This window comes from Gymnoscopelus microlampas (genome assembly GCF_963454915.1).
Source record: "Gymnoscopelus microlampas genome assembly, chromosome: 10".
Classification (NCBI taxonomy): domain Eukaryota; kingdom Metazoa; phylum Chordata; class Actinopteri; order Myctophiformes; family Myctophidae; genus Gymnoscopelus; species Gymnoscopelus microlampas.
The window spans coordinates 18,131,063-18,146,062 of record NC_139947.1 but is presented as its reverse complement, the minus strand read 5'-3'; the positions used below and the strand labels follow the sequence as shown (position 1 = coordinate 18,146,062).

Genomic DNA, 15,000 nt, shown 5'->3' with positions numbered 1-15,000 from the left:
GATTTTAATACATGCATGGTTGAGAGTGGGCACTGTGAGTGGTTTCCTCCGGTGGGTAATGCAGTGTGTGGCCAATTGAATTTTAGAAAATAAAAAAATCAACAGCTGGCTTCAAAGCTATTTCTACCTTCAAAGAAATGCAGTGTCAGAAGTAGAATATTAATCTTTAAAGTATAGTGGAGTAAAAGTCCCAAGTTTCCCAAAAACAGAAATAAAAGGAAAGTATGCCTACTCAAAAAGTAAATCGCCTTGTTCCTGTCCACCACAAGTAGTACTGCCTGAAGCTCATATGCACAATACCTCCCTGCAGGCCAAGCGGTGATTCTGCATTGTTGGAGTAAAACATGAGCTATAGGCCTATCAGAGCAGGTACAGTGGTGGATGGATTGCCATTCGCTTTTCATGCCAGCTAGTTTGTCTTTTCTTTCTTCTTTTTTTTTCACCAGTCATTTCCTGTTTGTTGCCGTGGTCATGACCCCGAAAGAACAAGGTTATAGGTGTGGCCAAAATGGGTTTTCTCAGGAGGGTGGCTGGCATCTCCCTTAAGGATAGAAGTGTAGTCACCTAGCAGAGACTGGGAGCAGAGCTGCTGCTCCTTAACTTGGAAAGGAGCCAGTTGAGGTGGTTTGGGCATCTAGTACAGATGCCTCCTGGGCGTCTCCCTAGGGAGGTCTTTGGTGCACGTCCCACTGGGAGGACGTGGGGGGGGGGTTATATCTCCACACTGGTCTTGGAACACCTCAGGATCCCTAATCCCCAAGTAGCTAACGTGGTCGCGGAAAGAGAAGCCTGGGATTCTCTGCTGGAACTGTTACCTATGTTCTTAACTATATTAGTACCGTATTTATTTTTGTGTAGTCTGTTGGGTGCTGTGTGTCTCAAAGTGGACCACAATGGAAACGACTTTGGCTTTTTTGTGTCCAATCCACATTTTCCACACTTTTGAATGGTGACTGTTGTACTTTAATTGCTCGCCAATAAAGTATTCTATCTATCTAACGACTCCAGATAAGCGGAGGAAGATGGATGGATGGAGTAACGACTCATCTGTCTTTTCCTGTACTGTCGCGATACGCACACTCAATCATCTGTCTTCTTTATTCCCCCCCCCCCCAGATCCTGGTGAACTCCATTACCCAGCCTGCCTTGCTGTATGAGAACGTGGAGGTTAGCGATGGGAGCTCCATTCTGAGGGACATGCTGTTCAGCCCCGACCACCAGTACCTGTACATGCTGACTGACACACTGGTAAAGCACGCACGCACACATACACACACACACACATACACACAAATCGAACCAAATAGACCCGTAGCTCTGAGAGAGGACTGTATGGGGGTCCCAGAAATTAAAGGGAAAACGAGTATGAAATGGGTTCAAATTCAAAAGGTTCAGAATCGTTGCTCTCTGCCGAACCTCTTCGGTGAAGATTGCCAAACTGTAAGCTCACAATGTGTCGTGAAGGTTTGAAACCTCTACCAACGTGTCAGTGTGCTTTAACCCATTCAAACCGGGAACGCATCTGTGTCATTTTAGATTCTAGCTATTTTATACTTTGGATATTCAAAAATAGCAGATCTACAAGCTCATAGCGCGGCACCGAGTGCCGCGCTATGAGCTTGTAGAGCTGCTATTTTTTGTAAAAATCGTGTTTTAAGCAAACATTTGTAACTCAAATCTTTAGTTCTGGTGGAACAAAACAACATTTTGTGATGGGGGTCGGCGGCCAAAAACATATCATTTTGGGGGTCCTTGACATGAAAACGTTTGAGAACCTCTGATATTATAGCATTAATAGCAACATACGTTTTTCAGAAACCGGATTTAGAAGACATTTGTCGATGCATTCCCGGATTGAATGGCTTAAAGTCACGTAACGTGTTGTCTTCAGTGAACTGCGTATCTCAGAAACCCTTCACTCATTCTCTCTCCTCCTCCTCCTCCTTCCTACCACTCTCTTATCTCATCACGGCTAATGACCGCCGCGATAAGATAACCTTCAGCGAGCACTCGCCTCCCCCCGCGTACGCACGTATACGCACGTTAGAGCGACGGCACCGCTGCCATTCAACCGCCGTGTAATTTACCGCCGATTAGACCCGGCCGACCTCCGCGTGTCTGAATGAGCGTGGAGAGAGAGAGGAAGCGCAGTGTAATTGATACAAATGGAACGACATCGATCAACGACCGGGCCGTCCTGGAAGAGATGTCACTTATACTGTAGCACACGCACGCGCACACACACACACACACACACACACATACACACACACACACGCGCGCGCGCGCACGCGTGCATGCATGCGCTCACACACGCACACATGCACATTTGTGCATACACATTTACACGCTCACAAGTATGCACGCACACACACACACACACGTTTATGTACATGCAATTTTTACCTTTTTTGTGCCATTTTGTAACCCAAACCCAGTGGTTTTCAACCCTTTTCATATCAAGGTCCATCATTTATTGGGCATTTGAGCCACAAAGTCACCATTTGATGAGATTTAGCCTCTCAGACCCAAACATATTTTGTTGTCGTTTGATAAGATGTTGTCCACAATTCCATGTTGTATTGATGTTGGTGCCAATAGGAGAGACTGCAGGCAAACGTTGATCAAAATAACAATTATTTAAATAAGTAATAAAGGCGTGGATGAGCAACAACTTTCTGCAGCTAAACAGTTCCAAAACCGAAGTCATTCTTATAGGCACCCCACACCAGATAAAAACATCCCCCATAACCAGCATCACCTTCTCCGGACAGGACCTCCCCCTCTCACCAGTTGTCACAAACCTGGGAATAAAAATGGACCCTCACCTTAACTTCGAGGCCCATGTCAAATACCTATGCAAAACATCCTTCTTTCACCTCAGAAACATTTCAAAACTCCGCCCCACACTTACGCTAGCAGATTCAGAAAAGCTCGTCCACGCCTTTGTCTCCTCCAGGTTGGACTATTGCAATGCACTTCTCATCGGGATCCCTAGCAAAAGCCTTCAAAGGCTTCAGTATATTCAGAACAGCGCTGCTAGGGTCCTGATGAGAGTGCGCAAACATGAACACATCACACCCATCCTCCGTTCACTCCATTGGCTTCCCGTTGCTTTCCGGACCCAATACAAAATATCCCTGTTGACACATCAGTGCATCCACGGCAACGCTCCCTCATACCTCAAGGACCTAGTCTCCCTACAACCCTCGACCCGTAACCTCCGCTCCTCAAACACCAACCTCCTCAACACCTGCAAGGCCAAACTACGCACCATGGGCGACCGGGCTTTCTGCTCAGTCGCACCCGAACTGTGGAACGCCCTCCCTGTCCACCTAAGAGCACCACAGTCGGTCGACTGCTTTAAGAGAGGATGACCCATAAAAACGGATCCTACGTTTGGGAAAATAATACGTTTTGGGAAACACTGCTCCAGATTTATGGTGGTGACTTGTTGTAAAACCTCCATTATTTTATACTTTGGGCTATTCAAAAATGACAGATATACAAGCTCATAGTGTGGCACCAAGTACCGCGCTACGAGCTTGTATGTCTGCTATTTATGTATTTTTAATCGTGAAAACTTTGTGCAAATCTTTGAATACATATATTTTTTAAAGCGAACATTTCTAACTCAAATATTTGCTTCTGGGGATTCTACAGATGTTCTATACAGATCTAAAATCTATTTTTGTACTTATGTTGCTATTATATCAGTGGCTACACCATGACGTTTGAGATCAAACCATGGTGTGTGTGTGTGTGTGTGTGTGTGTGTGTGTGTGTGTGTGTGTGTGTGTGTGTGTGTGTGTGTGTGTGTGTGTGTGTGTGTGTGTGTGTGTGTGTGTGTGTGTGTGTGTGTGTGTGTGTGTGTGTGTGTGTGTGTGTGTGTGTGTGTGCGTGCGCGCGCAGCCACTACTGTTGCTGTGAAATAGGAATCTTGTCACGGATGTCTCCGGGCGTCATCTGCTCCCACGCATCGTCAGTCAGGGGCCGTCACTAACCACCACTGCAAACGCATCCGTCTGTTGTAAATAAAAGACAAATAGGATTTAGCATGACAAAAAAACACAGTTGTTTCTTTGCATCTTTATGAATGAAAACCCTCCCGTGTGGCGCCAAGCTTTTATTTCACTGCCAGGACTCTAAATGAGAAAAGATAAAGCTCCCTCCAAGGGACGGAGACTTGCGGACTGAATCATGTATAATGAAGCATCTGCTTTTCATCTTGAAATAAAGTAGTTAGATTTCCACTTTATGTCCGACTCTCATTTGAATATTTCCAAGGCGAAGGTCGACCCCTACCTCCTGTTCTTAAAATCCTAAACTCCTGCAGGATTTTCCCCCGCGGCAGAATTGAAGTTACATTACAACATGGGGTTTCAGTGGTGTCTGCATAATGTCTATTAAAACCACAAATCTGAAACTTATTTAAATCAGTGGTTCTCAAACTTTTTCATGTCAAGGACCCCCAAAATGTTATGCATTTGGGCTGCGGATTCCATCTCAAGCGTGGAAAAATCTAAATACAGCGTGTAGTGACGCTGATAGTAAACACGCGTTGAATGGCTAGGATCAAGATACTCTACCAAGGATTCAACAGTGATATATGCCACTGCTGGAAGTAGAGCGGCATAAAGATACCAAGGATTCGTCGATGATGTGACATCACTGACGAATCCTTGGACATGTGACCGACTCAGCTTTTCTCCGTTGTTGGTAAAATCCTGGTGACGCAAGGTTTTAGACTCAACGTCGCCTGCACATTATGGTACATTATATAAACTTGGAATTCCCGGCCGCCTTCTCGCGGACCGGTGGCACATGTCCGGTCCGCGGACCGGTGGTTGGGAACCCCTGAGGTACTGTAGGATACCTACAGTACTTGCTGACAAGTAGCACTGCCTGTAGGTCGTAAGCGCGCAAGAAGTGGTAGAAGTTTGGGAGACCCGGGTTTGTAGGAAATGGGACATACGGATTGCAGTTTGAATTCTACTCTTTCAGAGGTAAATGAACCGTCAGGATTTGAGTGTGTGGTTGAGAAGCAGATGGTACCTACTATAGGCAGTGTGATTACAGGTTATATGAGCTGTGCTGAAGTCTTAATGTAGAGCACATTCCCATTTGTCTGTGTGTCTTTGATTAGCGCTGACCCTCTCTGCTGCCGCTTCACTCTGAATCCCACATCTCTTCACACTTTTACAGTTAACGATACAATTACTCTGTTGAGATTTCTCAATTAATTGGATGTCTCTCTCTCTCTCTCTCTCTCTCTCTCTCTCTCTCTCGGTCTGTCTTTCTCTGTTTGACATGTCCAATTACCTAGATATTATATAGGCAGGTAGGCATTAATATAGAATAAAGCAATAAGCCCCAAGAGGCCATGCTTTTACAGTGGGTTTTAGAACAGCTAAGGGGAGTTGTTAGGCCTAAAACTCCTTTAGCTGTTCACTCTAGCACGGCCTTGTGCAGCTTATTGCTTTTGTTGGATGGTTACCAAATATGGCAACATGAAAATATAAATATATCCCAATTGAAATGTATTCCCCCCCAGCAATAATATCTACGACAAAGTAGTACACATTGTGTTTTGATTGTAATCTTGTCCCACTGCTTTGTTTTTTGTTTTGTTTTTTGTTTTTCTTTGGAGCCTAAGGGGGGAGGGGGGAGGGGGGGGGGGGGGTTGTATGTGTGTCTATATAGTCTTGTATGTTATATCAACGCGATCTCTTTTTTTTGTATAAAATGCTATACATTAAAAAAAAAAAAAAAAAAAAAAAAAAAACAAGGACATTGCTTTGCAAATGCATGGAATGTACTGAAAGCTGAATAGTGTAACCACACTGTGAAATGAATACATATTTGGCAAATTCTAAAATGTTGTAAGAACACCTTGGCACACCTAAAATGTTGTAAGAAACACTTGTAATGGGGGGAAACTAATTCTTGCCATCAAGTTCCCTGTTATAGAAATAATTCACCCCCTTTTTTTCTTCCCAATTTAGTCGCTATGCCAATGAATTCCTCCCCACACACATGTCTGTGTGTTGTCACTGCTGTTGTATCCTACTGGCTCACCTGCCAGTGAGGAGCCTCCACCGGGAGGACGTAGAGCCTCCGTCCTACTCCTCCCCCGAGTCCCGGCCAACACTCCCCGCTGACAGGTGCCGCCCCCTAGGCCCGTATAGGAGTACATGCGGTAACAATTATCACCCTCCCCGCCCCGGCTTCCCTTTCCCCCCCCGAACACAGGCCAATTGTGTTCGCATGGACACTCGACAAAGCCGGATGCACCACGGTGGATTTGAACTAAGTTCCCTGTTCTTTTTAACCCATTAAGGCCTGAGGTTCCGATTCTACAAAATGTCTTCTATGTTTCTGTATCAGTGGTGCTCAAACCTTTTCATGTCAAGGACCCCCAAAATTATATGTATTTGGCCGCGGACCCCCATCTAAAAATATTTTGTTCCAGGGACCGCCAGAAGCAAAGATTTGAGTTAAACAATGTTGCTTTAAAAGATTATAAATATATTAATTTGCACAAATGTTCTCGATTTTTCAAAAAGAGCAGATCTACAAGCTCATAGCGCGGCACTCGGTGCCGCGCTATGAGCTTGTATATCTGCTATTTTTGAATAGCCAAACTGTATGATAATGCTTTATAGCTCAAAATCCAAAAATGACACAGATGCGTACCCGGTCTCAATGGGTTAACACAAGCCTTTTTACATTTCCTTTCATATTTTTTCTCTTTCTTCACTGCTACACACAGATGCACGCTCGATAAGAACAACGAGCGTGTTGAGCAACACTCGAGTGCAATTGCCGACAGTTTAACTGACACGCTTGGTCATTTTGTCGCTTTTGTCGCTGCTTTTGTGAGAGCTGCAGCCTCGCTCGAGTCAAAATCTTTTGAAACCATTAAAAGAACCATTTCTCTTGGGAGGACCAGGAAATTTGTCCTGACAATAAATTGTGCTCACTATTTCTACTATTATACTGGTGGGGACATTTGGCCCTCACAAGTACAGACAAACACACACACACACACACACACACACACACACACACACACACACACACACACACACACACACACACACACACTACACACTACACTGCATAAAGCCAGGCATCCTGGGAACAAACCGTAAAGATGTCCATTTCAGCGTGAACAGAGAGCATTCCATTAGCGAGGGTTAGATTTATATCTGAGACTCTTTTCCTCCCAATCTCTGTTTTACACTTTATCTCTCTCTCTCTCTCTCTCTCTCTCTCTCTTTCCCTTCTCTCTCCTATTCTCTTTCCCATTCTGTCTGTCTGTCTGTCTGTCTGTCTGTCTGCCCGCCCCCTTCTCTCTCTCTCTCTCTCTCTCTCTCTCTCTCTCTCTCTCTCTCTCTCTCTATCTCTCCCTTTTCCTCCCTCTATCTCTCTCTCCCTCTCTCTATCTCTCTCTCTGCCCTCTGCATTTGCTCTTCGGTAAAACTGAGTAAAAACAGGATATATTGTGGTTTTTATATAAAAAGAAAATGCAATAACAGCAGCAAACCTTGTTTCAGCAGCTCTCTAATAGAGCTGATCTAATAGATGACATCACCACTGAGACACACACACACACACACACACACACACACACACACACACACACACACACACACACACACACACACACACACACACACACACACACACACACACACACACACACACACACACACACACACACACACACACACACACACATCCTCCACTGTCCTCGGTGGAAGATGAAGACATTGTGTAAAGTAGGAGACGTCAGGCTGCTTATTGACAGGAAGTTAATGACATAATTAAGTCAATCACACAGTAATACAGACTTGCATCACACCACTGTAGGAAATGATGAGCACGTATGTACTGTTCATCACAGCTTTCTGCTAGACACTAGTCATTATATGAGCTAAATATTTGTAGCCTGGAATACGCTCCGTTCAGCTGAATTATTTACTGAAAGTAAGTTTAGACACTTATACATCCTAATATTTAGAACCCTAGCGTCCGTTCTGGAGTGAACTTTTGGCGAAAGCAGCTAGTGTACGAGCTCACAACATGAAAAACAAGAAGGAGGCTCGCAACTCACTTTAAATGCTCCAATTTTATTCACAGTACAGCAGCAATAAACAACGTTTCGACCTTGCAATCTTTTTCAAGTATGAAAAGGACCGAGCTCACAACACGACACGTTGCAACGCATTGTATTTTCTGTGAAGATATTTAGTGTAGAGATAAAATAGGAGTGGTCCTAATATAGAGGCCTGCATGGGAGACACCCATCAACTGTAGGGTCTAGGTGGAGTAAAGGTGCATTGTGTGATATGTTTGATATTCACAAGGCCTGAGTACAGCGGATGTGAATATCCATAAATGTGTCTTTCTCCCCTCCTTTTATAAAACATCTGTTCTGACTCTAAGACTTAGAAAATAGCAGGTCCACAAGCTCACAATACGTGCCACATTGCGACATGTTGTGAGCTTGTAGATCGGCTGTTTTTGGCACGCGATACCGTCACACAACAAAGTAATCAGGCTTTATTATTATCCAACAGCAATATGTCAGGGTAGTAACTATGTTCGTCTTATTGCCATTGCTTATTAGTTGGTAACATATGGGCCTTTGATATCAATATTACTTATTGTATATTAGTTTTATAAAATAGCATGAATATTTGAATACTCATTAACTTTTCACATTTCTACAGACTATATAGGCCGTACATCTTTGCTTTTTAATGTTTTTTTTGGCAGACCTACATAGACTTGAACCTTGCTTACTGACTGAGTCACTGAGTAATGAAGTGACATCAATGGTCGGCCGGTTGGCCTAACAATGAACTAGCCTAGTCCACTGGTTCCCCCAACTTGGGCTCTGGGGACCACCAGGGGTCCAAATGGACGCTTACAGGTATGTAATTCTGAGAGTGTACAAATGGAAGTGTAGGAAAACAATTACAGACCCGTTACAGACCCGTATGTCCATTTGGACCCCTGGTGGGCCCCCGGACCAGACGTTGACAAACAGCGATCTGACCAACCTTTTCTTCCGACCTTGGTTCCAGTCAACCTGGATGATCTATTAGACCAGCACGACCAAACCTCTACGGAGATAGCACCAAAACCTGAATCACTTGACTGATGAAGTTACTCTAGTCAAGTGTCCCGTGTCCTTCCTGTATATGTGGTTTCAAATTCAAGTGTTTCATACACGGTCCAGCTATATACTAGGTTTTGACCTGATCTTGTTTTTTTTTAGTCAAGGATACCGTTTCTACGCGGTAGCAGATCAACATGATAGGCTCTGACTGACTTAACGTTAAATCAATCATGCCTACTCTATCTCAGCTACATGATGTGGTCAGTCTCACCGCTAGCATCACCCAACATACTGTATATCGCCACTGTCTGGTGGAAAGCTTGTACGTCCAAAACTGTTGCTTTTAAATGGGAAAAAAGAACCTGTGTTCCTTTGGACCCATTGTAGTTACTGTTTAGTCAGAAGAGGATCTCTGATAATGACGTGAAAGAACAGGACCCGTACACTGTCTGGAACTTACAATAAAATGTTGCTCTTTATTCGACGTTTAGGTTGTTAGACCTTCATCAGGACAGACAATGACAACTGTCTGTCCTGATGAAGGTCTAACGACCGAAACATAAAAAATATGAAATGTGGAGATAACAAGGTTTCTATCTGAAAGCAACGATATCCTCTGTAAGTCTACTCCAGGGGTCTTCAACAAGGGTCCAGGACCCTTAGGGGGTCCTCAGAGTAACTACAGGGGGGCCGCCAAATCTTTGTGTGATGGGGACTTTTTTTTTACACTAACCACTTGAACCCTAGCATCCCTATTCTGAGGAGAACATTAGCCGAAAATAGCCGAGCTTGTAGATCTGCTATTTTCGGTTTGTGTAGAGGGAAAAAAAGAGCAGACCAAGTATAGAGTGAAAGCTCAAGTTTACAAAGTATTGAACGTTTAATTCGCTAAATGTCTGAAAACACAAATTTAACATGAATACAATATGTAGTGGGGGGGGGGTGGGTCCCCTGCTTCATCTCTCTCTCATCTAGGGGGTCCTTGGCCTGAAAAACGTTGAAGACCCCTGGTCTACTCTATTGAGTTATAGGAAGAGCAGTTAAGGGCCGCGGGCGGCACTTTGAAAAACGGTGACACGAGTTGAGCCGTTCGTTCGTTGGGCCGGTGAATTGCCGTGACTGTAGGGTTTTTGGACAAAGCCAGGCAGTCAGCGGGGCTAACAGTCAGGTGGCGTATATACCCCTGTGTATTGATTTAGCACAGCGCTAAGCTGTAAGAGCAGAGAAACCCTACCCCTGGCACCGCATCACACGGCTCATATTCAACACACTCAGCGACTTACCGTAGCTAGAGGTCACAGACACGCGACCGCACTGAGCTCTCTCTCTCTCTCTGTGTGTGTGTGTGTGTGTGTGTGTGTGTGTGTGTGTGTGTGTGTGTGGGTGTGGGTGTGTGTGTGGGTGCGCGTGAAATGTCCCGACAAATATACTGTAGTAGAATTTGAGAAATAGTGAGGAAAAGAAGTTCCTGGTCCTCACAAGAGAAATGTATGTTTTTGTTATGATTAAAAATAAGTTAGAGTTAGGCTTATAATTAGGAAATGGGGGTTAGGTATTTAGAAGTTAGGTTTATGGGTTAAGGTTGGAGTTATTCTGATTTATACATATAAATCAGATTGTAGATAATGAGCTCTGTTTTCGGTGTTGTGAACTAAAAATAGCAGAGTTCGAGTTTGTAGATCTGCTATGTTTTGTACGTGACACCAGTGCACCACTAAGTATAACTGAGGTGTTTGAGATTTTGATGGCTTCACAAATATATATATAAAAATGATTTCTTCTTTTTTAATGAAGGAGAACATGCACATCCCAAAGCCAAGTCGGATGGGTGCTGGATCCAAAAATACCTACAGTAGTGACATAGAAACATAAAAGACTGCACATCAAATAGCTCCCTTTAAAAGGATTTTTAATGTGCAAATCTGGTACCGTTTGGAGCCACACAGTCTGGGGAATAACCTCTGTCTAGTAATGTTGCCACTTCTGCTAATTAAAAAAAAATATTTTTAATGAGAGCTATTTGGTGTACACATTCTTCTATGGCTTCATTACAATGACAATTGGAGCATTTAGCAGACGCTCTCATCCAGAACGACTTAACAAGTTTGAGATCAGAGTAAATGGCATGAACCGTGGTCACCCAAAGACGGGGTAAATAGTCACATAAGTAAAGTGCAAATAAAACTATGTAGTGCCTCAAAGAAAAGACAGTCTTAATGCTGAGAGGAACAGTGGGACATGTTTGAAGTCAGGAAATGAAGTTGATTTATGCAAGTGAGCGTTGAATCTGCAGCCGTGTGTGTGTGTGTGTGTGTGTGTGTGTGTGTGTGTGTGTGTGTGTGTGTGTGTGTGTGTGTGTGTGTGTGTGTGTGTGTGTGTGTGTGTGTGTGTGTGTGTGTGTGTGTGTGTGTGTGTGTGTGTGTGTGTGTGTGTGTGTGTGTGTGTGTTGCTCTGTGTGAAAGTGTACCGAGTGAAAGCATACAGTGGTGTCACATCTTTTTTTAACAGTAAATCCAACATAATAAAGACACTCCAGCGTGACCTTTAGGGTGGAATTACACTGGCGGTACAGTAAGATACACGACATGCGATCCATATCGCCTCCATGGGACTTGTTTTGACTTTGATGTCAAGTTACATTTAACACACACTGTGGCCAAGTGACTGGCCTGCAGGCTGCAGTGCACTGTGACTGCACACACCTCTTTGTGCATAGACTGTATTATACAGTAAAGTTCAGTGCTGTACTGTACAGAGAGAGAGAGAGAGAGAGAGAGAGAGAGAGAGAGGGAGAGGCAGGAGAGAGAGAGAGAGACTAAAAATGCAGCTCCACCTAGGGTGAGAGAGAGACGGAGGGGTAAGAGAGAGAGAGTTTTGATTGATTGAATATTTCATTAGTAAAGAACTTTAACAGCATCGTAAAACTCTTGTGCTAAAATGATAACACAAAAAAGTCCAGAGAGAGAGAGAGAGAGAGAGAGAGAGAGAGAGAGAGAGAGAGAGAGAGAGAGAGAGAGAGAGAGAGAGAGAGAGAGAGAGAGAGAGAGAGAGAGAGAGAGAGAGAGAGAGAGAGAGAGAGAGAGAGAGAGAGAGAGAGAGAGAGAGAGAGAGAGAGAGAGAGAGAGAGAGAGAGAGAGAGAGAGATGTGGTGAGAGAGAGACGGAGGGGTAAGAGTAAGAGATAGAAATGAGGAGAGAGAGAGAGAGAGATGGGGTGAGACAGACACGGAGGGGTAAAAGATAGAAACAAGGGGAGAGAGAGAGAGAGAGTTTTGATTGAGTGACTATTTTATTAGTATAAAACATTTTACAGCACCGTAAAACTCTTGCGCTAAAACGATAACACAAAAAAGTTAGAGAGAGGGAGAGAGAGAGAGAGAGAGAGAGAGGGGGAGAGATGTGAAGATAAAGAGTGAAAAAGAAGACGGTTAAACACACACCACCACCACCGCCATACGGCGATCGGGCCGCCATCAAAGGACGTCCTTTCATTAGCTCGCTAATCTCCCCTTTCAACCGGCAGCTAATAGCCACATCCCCAACAACAGCCTGCACACAATGGGAACGCTCTGCTAGTTTCATATCCAGCGGCGCCGAGCCTGACAGTGATTGAAATCAATAGGCATGTGACACCGTATATCACCAGGGAAGCTGTCATGCTCGTCAGCTTGTTCTCCTTTGTGCCGTCGTCTTGCCTCCGAACACAGCGGGACAATGGACCGACGGAGTTGTCGGCTGTGTGATATTACTGTCCAGTATTGTGGCTAGCAGCTTGATATCACAGTGGCTGTACTGTACTGTACTCTAGTGCACTGTACTACTGTAACGATTTATCTACTGCAGTGTTTGTCTCACATGGGGGTACATGTACCCCTAGGTGTATGCAAAGGTATTACAGGGGGCACATGAGAGAAAAGTGGAAAATGAAAGGGGGGAAAAAAAGTAGAGTAGAAGTTATGTAATTCATAAAACACTGACAAACGTGGTTGTCAACCTGATGATATTTAAAGCGGAAAGCAAGACTATTAACAACAGTTATTTACCGTTATGCTAGTCGGCTAAAGGGGGTACTTGGATTCAGGGGGTACTGAAACAAAACAACAACAAAAAATGTTGGGAACCACTGACTTAGAACACGTAATGTGTAAGTAACAGTGTGTCAGCCTTCTGGTGTGTATGAACGGGTGAATGTGAAGTACATTGTAGCACACATTTGAGTGGTCAGGAAGTGTGTAAAAAGTGCGACGTCGATGCCGTCACTTTAACAAAGAGAGAGAGAGAAAGAGGAGAGAAAAGTCATGCCTCTGGATGGAGGTTAGTAAACCATGATATACCATGCTGAAAATAGTCGATGCACAGGACAAGCTCAAAACATTTCGCAATGCAACACGCTGTCAGCTCGTGCTTTGGCTATTTTGCTGTCCATTTAACATACTACACTACTGCCAGGGGTGCAATGCGCACTGGACGGCCTTGCACGCCATGCCGGAACCTATTTGACCAGGAGCACACGCAGGCACACTTAAATTCGCTCCTCAACAAAGTTTTCAAAGGCTCCCGACTCACACCTAGCGAATTAACATAGGAATAAGCCTAGATGCATATCAATTGTCCATTGTGTGACTTGCAGTGTAGGTGTTAAGCGACGTGCGCGTCACGTCATTGAAATAGAGTGCAAGAACATGCCAAATGAGCATTGCATGCCTGACTACCGCTACACGGCCTTCAAACCTAGTTCTATGTTGCACTGATAAGAGCAATGGTCACCGAAGTATGGCCAAGTGTTAAACACTGCTATAACACTGCTGCTGACCAATGATGCACTTGCAGCACCCAGGTCCACTGTCATACATGTGCGACCTTGTGTTCGGGAGGTGGGCGGGGTTTCGGCATTTACAGCTCGTCCCGTAAGACCACCTAATTATGAAGCATTTAGCATACTGGGAACTGTAGTTATGGGTGTTTAAACCCCAGGCAATAGACTGAGAGAACAAGAGCAATCCATGGTCTCGAAGGGCGGATCCAAACCCAGGCGCCCGGAGCAGCCGCGTCCTCCGATTGCTTCACCAATCTATGTCCCCGCCTCCCCCCCCCCCCCCCCCCCCCCCCCGGTTTGTGCACGGAGCAGGCTGACGTCACCAAATTTAGAGCGACGCCCCTCTGCACTCTGGTTGGTTAGGAGTTAACAAGGTCCTAAGACCATCGTTCCTGCACCGTTCGCCCAGACTTTTTTCTTTTGAAACCAAAAAAAAGGCTGGATTTCCGAGGCTACAGGCAACAGGAACACAGAGGGGGCGGGGCATTATCAAATTACAGCCCGTCCCTATTGGCCGTCTTAAGAGCACCCACCAAGTCTGGGGCCTTTAGCGTTCTGGGAACTGGAGTTATGGCTGTTTAAAGCCCAGCCAATAAGAACACAGAGGGGGCGGGGCGGGGCTTAAGTAATTCCCGCCCGTCCCTATTGGCCGTGTAAGAGCACCTACCAAGTTTGGGTTCTCTTTAGCATGCTGGGAACTGGAGTTGTGGCAATTGACTGGTGGCAGCATGGCAGGGGGGGAAAGTGGAAGATGGCTGCCACACAGGTGATTTATATAGGGTGATTGGCTAGAGGTCCTGGAGGTGGACCGAAATGACCGAATCATTCGGAGGCGGACCGAATGAGTGGAGGACCAACCGGTGGTGAGAGGCGGAGTTGAATGCTGAAGGATGGGACCTGGGAATGAATGATAGACAAGAGGGCAAAGGCAGAGGGAAGAAAACAGCAAACACAGACACAAGTGTATGTCTGATGGCAGTCCACGTAACAAGGATAGAAAGAGAAACAGAAGGGGGATAGATACATTAAACAGATCATGCCTCTGGGAGTAAAGC

At 44.9% G+C, this 15,000-nt stretch overlaps 1 protein-coding gene across 1 annotated transcript in view; it reads left to right on the top strand.

The window, feature by feature from the left end:
- Positions 1-15,000, top strand: part of LOC311054112 (plexin-A1-like) — a 323,060-nt gene that overhangs the window by 121,757 nt on the left and 186,303 nt on the right. The window contains exon 3 of the mRNA XM_084069992.1: positions 1,117-1,248. Coding sequence (XP_083926118.1) covers positions 1,117-1,248 — 132 coding nt within the window. The remainder of the gene's footprint in view (positions 1-1,116; positions 1,249-15,000) is intronic.